Source organism: Callorhinus ursinus, unplaced genomic scaffold (genome assembly GCF_003265705.2).
Source record: "Callorhinus ursinus isolate GAN/ISIS: 27379988/994484 unplaced genomic scaffold, GSC_fseal_2.0 scaffold21, whole genome shotgun sequence".
In the NCBI taxonomy this organism is placed as follows: domain Eukaryota; kingdom Metazoa; phylum Chordata; class Mammalia; order Carnivora; family Otariidae; genus Callorhinus; species Callorhinus ursinus.
The window spans coordinates 18,599,250-18,611,038 of record NW_027397083.1 but is presented as its reverse complement, the minus strand read 5'-3'; the positions used below and the strand labels follow the sequence as shown (position 1 = coordinate 18,611,038).

The window sequence follows — 11,789 nt, the reverse complement described above, 5'->3', positions numbered from 1 at the left end:
AAACACTACCTACCTGTTTCTCTCTCTTTTTTTCCTTTTTCTTCCAGCTTAAAGCATATTAAAATAAGACTTTCATCACCTTTTAAAAAGAAAGCTTGGCTGTCCTTTGGCGAATACTAACAATTTACAATGGCGTGGCCTTTGAGAAAACGGAAGTCATTTTACAAATTCACAATGCTCCTTTCATTTCGAATGGACGCCCCATTAAAAAAAAATAATAAAGAAGAAGCACAACCTCTAGCGTCATTTGTGTTCCAGTAATTTACAAAAAGAACTCACAGGATTTGGAAATAAACAAGTAAGAGAATGTAAGTTTATAATTAGAAAAATGGCAGTTTATAGACCTTCCCTCACATTCCAATTGGGCTTTTAGAGCTTCAGGAACCCTGTGGGTTTGGAAGGTCAAATATAATTGGAGGGTTGGTTGGTTGAAAGCTGACTGTACACGTTGAGGCATTGATGTACGTTGTATAACCGTCGGTCATAATGCCGTAACCTGTGGAGACAGAGTGTCATGCTTACTGTAATATATACAAATGACAGTGACTCAGTGGTGAGCTGTCAGGCAAGGAAAACTAAAAAATCTTTGCCAGTGGGCAGTGAGATGAGATTCAATGAAGCCTCCCCAGATGATAACGGCTTTCAGAAGCTGCCTTCCAATTACATTCTGTTTTCTTTAAAGGGAGAATCCTCTACTTCAAAGAAAAGTGATTCCTTTTTTCCTTATTTAAGCATTCGATTTGTCAGGGAAAGACTGTGATTTCTTTACTAGTGAGAATAAAGAAAAAACATTTTTTCCCTCTTTTAAAAATATGATTTTCATTTCAAAGCCCTGCATTAATTACTGAGTTCTAGGAACAGAAAGAGTAACGTAAGAGACTCCTCAGGGTACCCACATCCAAACCCCAGATGGGCTTTGGGACAGGTGAGGGGGGAAAGAGCACTGCATTGGGATTCAGGAGGGGTGGACACTCAGGTTCCTTATCTATGAGATAATCTCTAAACTGCCTCAATGAAAGTTAACAATAAGTGATCTTATCTCCCTCGAATTGTGTGGCTTTGGTGCTGAGTTCCCTTTCGTTCAAGTAAGTCAAGTAATCAAATATCCAAGTGATTTGCAGAGACCTCGCCACAGGATCAAGCAAAAAGACTTCCCACATGGCAGTATAAAATCTCTGGTGACCTACTGGAAGGAAGCTAAGGAAGTTTTTCTGGGTCTTTCGTACGTATGTCCCTTTTATAATTTTTAATTTGTTGAAATTTTTAACATGTTTGCAAGTTTGCACATTTCCCTGGATACCTTATATCTACCTTAGAGTCTCTGCATTGAAATTTGTAATTCTGTGTTGGTCTCAGGCTCTTATGGAATAGAAAAATATGCACGTGAAAAATTAAATTACCGGGACTTACAGAAATAACCAAGGTTTTTTTCCTTTTTTTTTTTTCGTCTTTCCATTTACTAAAATTTGTCCAAGTAAGCCTGTGGAGAGCTTAATGAGGGTCAATGGAAAAATCTCTTAAGAAAAGAAAAGAGGCATTTAAAACGTGCACTGTTTAGTTCTGGGGTCATAAAGTCTTGTTATCTCTCTCCATCAAGAGGTTGGTATTTGCCCTCTCTCTGCCCTCTTCAGCTGTCTTAAGTGAATAAAAGTGAGACAAGTTTATTTGAATATGATCTCCTGCCTTTTAAGCAAGTTTATTATTTTGGGACATCAGTGGAATTCCCCAATTGTCTGGCTAGTTTAAAGCTAATTAATGATTTTAAAAAACAAAAAACAAAAAACACGGATGAAATACAAACTCATAGGCATGCTGCAGGAATTCAAGCCTGATACCTGTCCCCAGAAATGTCAGTTAAACATGAACTTCCATCCCCCATCCTCCCACCAATCCTGGATCATGCCTTAGAGAAATGCCCCCTTTTCTGAGACTACAGCTCAAAGTCAGGGTAGGATGATGCCCACTCTTGGGAAGCTGCACCCCTGCATTCCATGCGCTCGGCTGGCGCCTGCACTTGAGACAGGATGAATTTTCTTAGGTATCAGCAGGATGATTTTCAATGCATATGCTTTTAATTCCATGCCTAACCCGGAAGCCAATGGATTTGTGGGCTTTGAAAAGCACACTTCGTTTTTTTGCTTCATCAGACACACAGGCCTAAACAACTCGCCTGCAGATTCCTAAATGACTCCAGAGGACAAGCTGAAAGCAGAAGCTGGAGAAATACGGCAGCTGCCTATGTAAAGGCACCCCCAGCGCACAAACCCTCGGAACCGGGAGAGACCAGTAGGGCCAGAAAATCGAAGGCCTGCTGAAAGACAGCTTTGTATCTGTCTAAAAACCCTAGCTTAAAAAAGGAAGGAAAGACAAAACCTTGAACCGTAAAGTTTCTGGGAGGCTTTCAGGTTCTGTGAACTTGACTCCAGCTTACCATGAAAGGCAGAACTAGAGGCAACTGGACCAGTTCCCATTAAGGCGAGATTTAATCATTCTCTTTAGCCTCAGCCTGACCTAAGAGTGCTGATGATTTCTGAGAAGTCTGAAATGGTTTTCTGAGGTTAGTAAGGAAACGACTACCTGCAAATGTGCAGGTTCCTGCCACTTCTGTTCTATAACTTTCACTGGGTGTCCCAAGTTATTTGCTTCAGAGAATGCCTTGTCTTCCTGGGTCTTCATATGCATTCCATATGAAACAGTATTTACAGGTAGAAAGAGGTCATGGAAGTTATTTAGTCTAATATCTAGGCCACTTCTAACCATTTTAAAGAAAAAAAAAATTGTCCTTTTTGACCTCAGGGCTGCTCTACAGTGGTGGTTAGCAAACATTCCTCGTCAGAGCCCTGAGATTCCAGAAGTTGCCCGGGGGAGTGCTGGGTTTTCCGGAAGGTGAACCAGACCTGGTTCTTTCTCTCCACTCTGCTTAAAAGAGAGCAGCTCCGTATAAAATCTGTATCAGCTTTTCAGGCAGGTGTTTCTCCTAATCCTTCATCTTATAAAAGGGTTCTACCCCTGGTAAAAGTTGCTCCAGTCATTCCCAGGGTAGCCAAGGCCCCCATTCTGGAATGAGATCATGGCTAATGACACATCCGGTGAACTCCTTTCGTCTGGTCTTACCTTCATGGATTCCACCAAATACATGGAGTTTGGGCCGAACTCGCCTCTGGACTGTGTTTAAAAGCTCCACGCAGCCCACTCTTTGAAGCTCCTTTGGAACCCAGTCTCGAAAGCCTACGGGCAAAATGCAATCAATACTCTTACTTTTCCTTCTTCAGGTAAGGTTTCATTTAGACTTTCAGGAAGCCATAACTCACAGAAGGTTTATTACATTATCTGTAATCCTAGCCTCTCCATTAAAGCTCACAATGGCTTTTAAGGAACTTTTCACTTGTCACTTTGTCTTCTTTAGGTTCTTGAATTTTTTTTTTTTTTTTTTTTGGTTTCCATTTTTTTTTCCTTCCTGTTAATTAACATTTTTTTTTTCCTGTAAGGGATTTGATTTATGCAGCCCCGGTTTCAAATCTTCATGGGCCTAATGACATTTATTCCCGGCAGTCCCGCAATATCTCTTTCTTTCAATATTCAGTTACTTTCTCCTTTTTTATTATATCTTTCTTATAGCAGTTCACTTCTAAGATGGCTCAGAGAAGACAGGCTTAGGAGAGGCTGTTTGTAAACTGGCCACCAGACGCCTGGCTCTCCTTAGGTACATCAACTCTTAACCTTTGGTGGTTCCTGCTGACCAAAGCTTGGAAATGTGAAGCTCCTCCTGCAGTCTCATCTCTAGCAATAGGCAACAACGTGACCTCGTGGTGGCATCCCGTAAGCTGGGGCTAATTGACTACCTTTAAAGTAAAAGCCACTTACTTCTATGCTTAATGCAGAAAATCCATAAAAACTGACATCAATTATAGCACAAGTCAGGTATCTGAATGATTATGGTCAGAAATGGAATCCATATGCCTCAGCAGGATGGCTGTAAAGAAGGCAGGTGGGACTAACAGCTAAATCGCCATCAGTGGGAATCCATACCATAGCTCCATTAGGTGATTTCTACTATTTAGAAATGATTGGGCAGAAATGGACAGACAAGCTTATTCCACTTTGTTTGGCGAAACTGTAGAAACGAAAATAAAGCATCTCTGTAAAAATACGTTACCTGGGTTGTGGGAGGGGGAGTGGCTGGAAAGAACATCAGATGAAAAAGGGGGGCCCTATAAAAATTCAACCAGGGGTTTCAAAACTGTTAATTAGAGGAAAAAATCCTTAATCCACAGTGATTGGCATATTCCCTCATGAATGTGTTCTTCTCAAAGGGGGAAAATATCTTACTCATATATGATCAACCTGAGAAGGCATCCTGCTTCTACCATAATAGTAAAGTCTTATAGAGAGATGGCTTTCCTTCTCAGCAGGACAGAATTCAAGGCCAATCTCCATCCCACACCCCAATCCAGCATTTTCACAAGAACCCCAATAATGCACTGATTAAGGTTCAACTTCACCATGCCTGACCTTTTATTTTGGAACTCCTTGATGAAGAACTCACTTTGCTATACGCACAGCCACTCTCTGGATTATTCCATGTTTGCTATAAAAAGATGGATGGTAGCCTCCCCATGAAAAGTTCCTGGGATGTCTGAATTCTTCAGAGGCTAGAATTCAGACCTATTAACTACTGTCACTGGCTTCTGTACCAAAATTAATGGCTTGATGAAACTGTGAATCAATTGTTCTGTTCAAAGTTGTGTTCCAAATAACACTTGAGTCATGCAGATGTTTCTGTGCTGAGAATATTCAAGTCTTATTTACAATAAACAGCCTAAGGGGAATCATGTCTGTACCGAAGAGGCTGCTCAGGGAAAGGATCAAGTTGGCTGGGATGCTCTCTCTGTAGGTCTCGCTGGGTAACTCAGGCTGATCAGAATATTTAGCTAGCAGTTCAGGAGTTAGTCTCTAATGACTGCAAAATAGGGAAATTAACTAATTAAGGATGATACATGTTGGGGCGCCTGGGTGGCTCAGTTGTTAAGCGTCTGCCTTCGACTCAGGTCATGATCCCAGGGTCCTGGGATCGAGCTCCGCTTCGGGCTCCCTGCTCCGCGGGAAGCCTGCCTCTCCCTCTCCCACTCCCCCTGCTTGTGTTCCCTCTCTCGCTGTGTCTCTCTCTGTCAAATAAATAAATAAAATCTTATCATAAAAAAAGGATGATACATGTTGTTGGTAAGTATAATCTTTTTAAAACATGGGATGGGATGGGATGGGACAGAATGAAATAGGGAAAAAAGCATGGGGATGGTGATTCTGAAATATTGAAAAAGTCAAGAATTGCTAGATCTTGTGCAAATCTGGACAATTTCCCTATCTGCAACAAGGCTGGCTCCTCTTCTCTTGCTTCTCCCTATCGTTAAAATGTACCACCGTAACTCACACCTCGGTCCTCCCTTCAGCTGTTTCTATGTGAAACACAGAGCACTGCCTTGGTAAGGGAAAGAAAGCAGTCCTAAGTGCGTTGGAGGAAACAGTATTTACAAGGAGTAAATTCACAGTAGGAGACATGTGTTAGATTTTTTTATTTTTCAGGTTGACAGAGGAGGGAAGTGATACGGACAACAACCCCAAACCACAGGGAAAAATTGTGAAAATAATTTATTTTGTATTAAGTGTTTTCTATCTTTTTCCAAACCAAACTTTGCTAGTACTGTACATTTGGACATTTAGTAAGAGCACAGATTTCATGTTATGTGTTTTTTACCACAATCGAAGAAAAAGAAAACTCTCCTACTTAAAGTGAAGTATCTGAATGTCCTGAGGACACCTTTGTTGGGCAGGAAGCGTCCTGGCGTAATAGATACCAGACAGATGGGGACCAAGGTGATAGGAGCATTTGAAAAATGTTCTGTGGCTGAGCCAAAGAGATAACAAGTTCTTGAATAATTAAAAGATAATTATGTAAGTCAAAGAATCTTCTTCTGGACCATAATCTGCATAACTAAAGGTGGCTTTGAAGCACACTGGTGGGTGATCTAAACTGGGTGTAGGTTCAAGGATTCTGTAGGATGAGTATCTTTAAGTAACTTTCACCATAAATCCTTACTTAACACCTTAGCTTTAAAAAAAAAAGGATTATTTGCTCGTATAATCCGCTCAAGTGTTAAACTTTTAAAGATTTCCTAGGAAATCTTTATGGAAAAGGAAAATGAGCTACTTTACCTTATCTTTGGGGGGGAGAGAGAGAGAAAGAGAAGGGGGGCAGAGGGAGAGGGAGAGAGAATCTCAAGCAGACTCCATGCTGAGCACGGAGCCCCAGGGGGGGCTCAATCCCACTACCCGAGCCGAAACCAAGAGCCAAATGCTTAACCAACTGCACCACCCAAACACCTCAAATGAGCTACGTTAAACAAAAGTTTCCATCATTTCATTCCTTCACAAGCCCGCTGGTTGGGAGGTCTATGTCTATGTCTTCCTTCCATTCCCCACTCCACCTCCCTCACTCCTAAGTGAGTACAGTTCTTAAAATAAATGATCAAGCTCAAAAGACTGTGGTGCTCCATACTCATTTGATTTTCCCTGATTCAACTAAATAAAAAAATTTAATTTCAAGAACACCTGTAAGCCCAGCAGAACGGCTGAGTTTAATTATCGTACTGGTTTCTTTTAAAGACATTGACTTTTCTTTTTGTGTTCACTTTTTATTTTTTGAAGGAAAATGATTATATCCCTGAAGCATTTATTATGCTTTATTATTATGAAAAAAGGCATCTCTTATGACAAAAGGACAACCTTTGCTTCACTTACCTAGAGGAGGTCCGTGGGTCATGAGTATGTCAATGCCCTCAGGGATGAGGTTCCACTTGTCCAGCAGAGACTGACCTCTGGGCAGGTTAAAGCCCCATCCATTAAACCACGGGGTCCTTTGGGGGAGATAATGCACATGATATCAGGCCAGCAGAGCTGCGTTTCCGCTCTACAATATTTCTCTCTCGCACATTCCCCGCACGGTTTGCGTTGCTCTCTTTTCTCTTTTTGATGGTTGGCCCTGGCAGCAGGATGCTTTTTTGTTGACTGCTTCAAAACCAGGGCATTTGAAAGCAAGTGTGGAGCCGGCGAATTGTTCAACCAGAAAGGGGCACAAGAGTCTTTACAGTGGAGACTTTTCCAGCTGACCTCTATCAAAATTTTAACAATGCTTTGTCTTCTCCCCTAAATCTCCATGCTTCCTAAGATGCCTAGTCCCAATCCAAAGCATTTCCACCCTTCCTGCAGTATCTCAGAGCTCAGAAATTCCATCAGTACTCCTTCCTCCCGATCACTGTGACACTGCTTCCCCAGAAGGATTCTTACTAGTGTCCCAGGCGAAAAGGCAAGTGCTCTGAAGGCAGAGCGTGAACCCCTGTACAGGGAGATGTTCTGAACAGCCTGGACTGGGAAAGCTGAAAAAATATAGGGGTTCTGACTGGTGAGAGGGGGGACAGGGAACAAAGATCAAATGTGGGCTCCTCCTCCCGTCATTAAAAGGAAGATCTGGGAGGTTATTCTGGAATCTGCTCTCCTGGCAGGGAAGGTAAGCAGTCCACCCTCTCAGAAACTTCTGCTTCAGGAATGAGTTTTTGAGACTGACTGCTTCATGCAGAGAAGTGAATGAGGTTTTGGTCCATCCTGTGAGCACCTCTAATTGGAGCTGAACATGCCTCTACCATTTATAATAACATGAGAATAACCAATTTTTCTCTACAAATACTACTGGCTAGATCACATCAGAGCAATGCAGTTCCCAGTGCTGTCCTTCTCCCGAACACCTAGCTATAACCTCTATTTTCCGAAAACGACTCTTTCCCCCCCTTCTGTAGGAAAACTCCAATTTGCTAGTGCATACATGCAAAAGACAAGCTGGTCAATCTTCTGGCTAAGCTGAACTTCCCATGCCTCCTGAAAGGTGACCCTGCGTCCAAGGCAACCTGGTCAGTCACAGCTAACCAAATGAGGTCACTCTTATTTAAAGCCTATCAGACCCTCTCAAGACTCGGAACTCAGAAATACTGACCCTGCATTCATTTGGTGGGGGGCATGTATAGGTAAGGACAGGTCTCACAAATGAGAACCTCAGTTCCCACTGAGGCACCTGAAAGAAAGTTCCAGAGATAACGGACTGTGTGACCCCAGCTAAAAAAGTGAAACCAAGAAAGTATCTGACCTGGTTCCTAGAATTATTGTCCAAGTTCCTAAGCCATCCTCAGGGGCTTACTTACAATAACAATAATAACTTTCAAAGCTATTAATTGTTGAGGGCTTACTTTGTGCCAAGGAACTATTCTAAACACTTTATTTGTATTAACGCATTTAAATTACCCAACGAGCTCATGAGGTAGCTACTAGTATTAACTCTATTTTACAGATGAGGAAACCGAGGCACAGAGAACTCAAGTAAATACAACCAATAAACTGGATATCAACCCCAACAATCTGATTCCAAAACCCATCCTCTTAGCCATCACACAACTCCTCTTCTTACACAGTACTTGAATTAACTTCCTACTTGCTCTGGGCGAGCCTGTACTCTTTTAAGTTTAAGTGTCTTGTTGCTTGAAGCCAAATGAGCTCTGAACTGGGATCAGGTGCATGGTTCTGAAATCCAGCAATGAGATGGTGGAGTGGACACACCCATGGTTTCTGCCTGCCCAGCTCCTTCACCCTTCTTTTGGTAATGGCATCTGAATTTTCTTTGGAGAACCTCTCCCTCCCCATCTCAGTACATGTGCTGTGCTAAGGCTGACTCGTTGCTGCTCTAGGATCTCCCTGAACAGAGACTGGTCTAGGGATGTACATATGACCAGGCTGGGAGTCGTCCTCAGGCTTTTGCTGGTGCTACTGAAAAAGAGGCCATGGGTTCCTCTCTGGGATCCTGGGATCCTTGTGTAGGCTTGGAATTGCCTGGGAGCTTTGTCTCAGGCACCATGCTGACAGCCTGTGCTTGAGGGTCAAACCATTACAAAAAAAAAAAAAAAAAAGAAAAGAAAAAAGCCAAGCAAAGAAACAAGTGTACCCAGATGATCTTGTTGGACATTATGGATCCAGCTGTGCCTAAAGCCAATCACACATTTCCTTCCAAGTATATAAGCTAATAAAATATTTTTCTTTTTATTAACTTGAGTTAGGTTCTGTTTCCACAAGTGAAAGAGTCCTAATACATAAAATTGTTGTATTTAGTGTAAAAATGATCTCTGTACTTATGGTAGGCAACAATGTCTACCCCCACTCCCACCCCACAGATGTTCATGTCCTGATCCCTGGAACCTGTGGATATATTACCCTACCTGACAAAAGGAATTAAGGATGCTGATGATGGAGTTCAGGAGCTCATCATGCTGACCTTAAACTTGGGGTGATTTGTTACAGCAACGAACAGGACACTAATACAGTCCCTAACAGGTCTGAGCCGGCTGGCTCCACCCTCCAGGGGCTGTGAGTGGCGCGGGGTCTCACGAAGCACACGTGCAATCAATTAGCACAGCTCTTGGCAGCCACACTGCCTTGCTCAGCTAGATGCTGTGCTTTGGGTTTCCTCAGAGCAAAAGGCAGTGCTTGCTGCTAGGGAGGCACAGACATCTCAGGCCTGGGGGTAATGCAGGTGGGCCCTTTCAGTGCTCAAGTAGTCCAGCTCGCTTGCGTTTATCTTCCAGGACTTCCTATCTTCAGGTTCTTAAACATTTTCATTAGAGTCTGAAAGAGACCTTTCCCAGTTTGGGATGCCCATCCTTCCCGTTCATTTTACCATGACCCATGATCTGTCTAAAAAGTAAAAAGAAAAAAAAAATGGCAAGTTCGAAACCGAGTGAAAACTCAGTGAGCCTTTTGGCATGAGAGAGACACAAGCAAAAACATCTGTTTTCCTAGATTTCGAAAACAAGCTTCTGGGCCTATGGTTTCTGTCTGAATGCCAAATAAAGAAGGCTTGAAAGAGTCCCAAGCACACCCAAGTAGTTGATACAATGAACAGTTGGTACTCTGATTTCTCTGCTAGAGTCTGACTGCGGGCAGTCAGCCTCTGGACCCCCAGGTCATCCCAGGGGATTCCAGAGTCAAAGGAACAAGACTTCAATTTTCAGTCTTTCTAATTTTCTCTCACAGGGTCTTCTCGGGAAGCCCACAGCCCTAGTACCCCAGGAAGTGCTCAGTTTTATAAGTGCTTTGCAAGCACAAGACAAGCCCATTGTGTCTTTGGATACCCCAAATTTCATTTGGTTAATGTTAAGCTTGTGACAAAATCCAGAAGTTTCCAAGTTAAGGGTAAACTTTAAAAATATCTGGCTTTCATTTTGACTCAAACTTGTATGTATGTGTATGAGAGTGAGACAGGATTTAAATTATAAGAAAAGGAACATTTATCAAGTCCCTGATATGCTTTACACAGAGGTTTTACATAGACTATTAAACTTAATTACTCATAACAATCCTTGAATTATTATATTAACAATCCTTGAGTACTGCCAGCTCTATTTTTAGATAAAAAGGCTGAAAATCAGTGATATCAAGTAACTTGTCAATATTCCCAGGATTGGTTAAGCAGTGGAGCCCAGATTCCAACACGGATCTGCTGGCTCCAAAGCCTCTGTTTTTCCCTTGCACAAGGCTGAACTAAAACCTTCTAGCCCAATGTTGGTTTCACTCTCACACTTATAGAGTAAAAACAGGGCTGCTCCATACAGTCTCTTAGGCTGTGCACTGTACAACCTCGGGCGGTGCCGTGGCACTGTGTGATCGAAGTGGCTCTTAGTAAAAATGGAGTGTGACTTCAACGATGTTATTATGGCTTTTATGGGATAATCTCTCTTCCTTTAGATCCTCCAGATAAGGCCTTTTCCACAAGACAGTGGCCAGGCAATGGGAAAAGCAGCCCAGTGATGGGTTCCAGAATTATCCCAGCATGGCCGTAATAAATAGGGGCACACAGAAGAGACCTGTGTGCTAATTCTCATTCTGGCATCCATTTACTAACTCACGTGAACCTCTGCTAAGAGAGGGATGGTCAGTGGGCCACTTTCCTCATCTGAAAAATGCATGAGTACATGGATTTGATTACTGGATTTCAGGATTGCTTATAGGTTGCAGAAATCTCATGCAGGAGCCCCAGACCCAAAGCAGGTTCATGCAGGGGTGCTCTGGCTGGAGGGCTGGGAAGAAGGGGCTCTGAACCTGCTCACTCACTTGGCTCCCTCCTCCTTTCTGACCTCTGCTTCTAAGCTAAGCCAGCAAAGCCCAGCACTTGATGGTCCTTCTGTGATCAAGAAATCCTAACATTCGGTAAGTTTGTGCAGACTATCAATATTCTAAATACTGTGAATCACTCTCAATGAATTGCCTAAATTGCCTATAAGGGACCGAGTCCAGTGTGAAAGAAATAGCTGCACAGAGCCGAGACCAAACGTGTCAGCATCAATGAATAATGCTTTATCCAGTTGAGTTTCAACCTGAAACATGAAACCCCAGCAGTGAGCCCATCAGGGGTTCACTGGAAAATATGCGCACAGTCGACCTCCAGAGCCCTACAATGGATTTTGTTCTGTAGCAATGGGGGGTGAGGGGGGAGAGAAGGGGGGAGGCATCCAGGGGAACAATGTCTATTGCCTCAGCCAAGGACTTAATAATTAGCTGTGACTAATAAATACCACATGGGAACCAACTTGTAAGAAAATGTCCCACAAAGTGCCTATTGCCTGTGGGCCAATCAGAACCTGTAACCCATCCCCTTATAGAGAAGGATTCGAAAACTCTGGAAGGAAGGGGAGCACTAC

General features: G+C 42.8%; 1 protein-coding gene across 5 annotated transcripts in view; it reads right to left on the bottom strand.

Moving 5' to 3' along the window:
• Positions 1–313: 313 nt before the first annotated feature.
• Positions 314–11,789, bottom strand: part of MPPED2 (metallophosphoesterase domain containing 2) — a 169,027-nt gene continuing 157,551 nt past the window's right edge. For all 5 annotated transcript variants that reach the window (XM_073904825.1, XM_025879280.2, XM_073904822.1 and 2 more), the window contains exons 5-7: positions 6,796–6,911; positions 3,115–3,228; positions 314–496 (exon numbers count right to left, since the gene is read on the bottom strand). In XM_073904825.1, the coding sequence (XP_073760926.1) occupies positions 378–496; positions 3,115–3,228; positions 6,796–6,911 (349 nt within the window). In that variant the 3' untranslated portion in view covers positions 314–377. The remainder of the gene's footprint in view (positions 497–3,114; positions 3,229–6,795; positions 6,912–11,789) is intronic.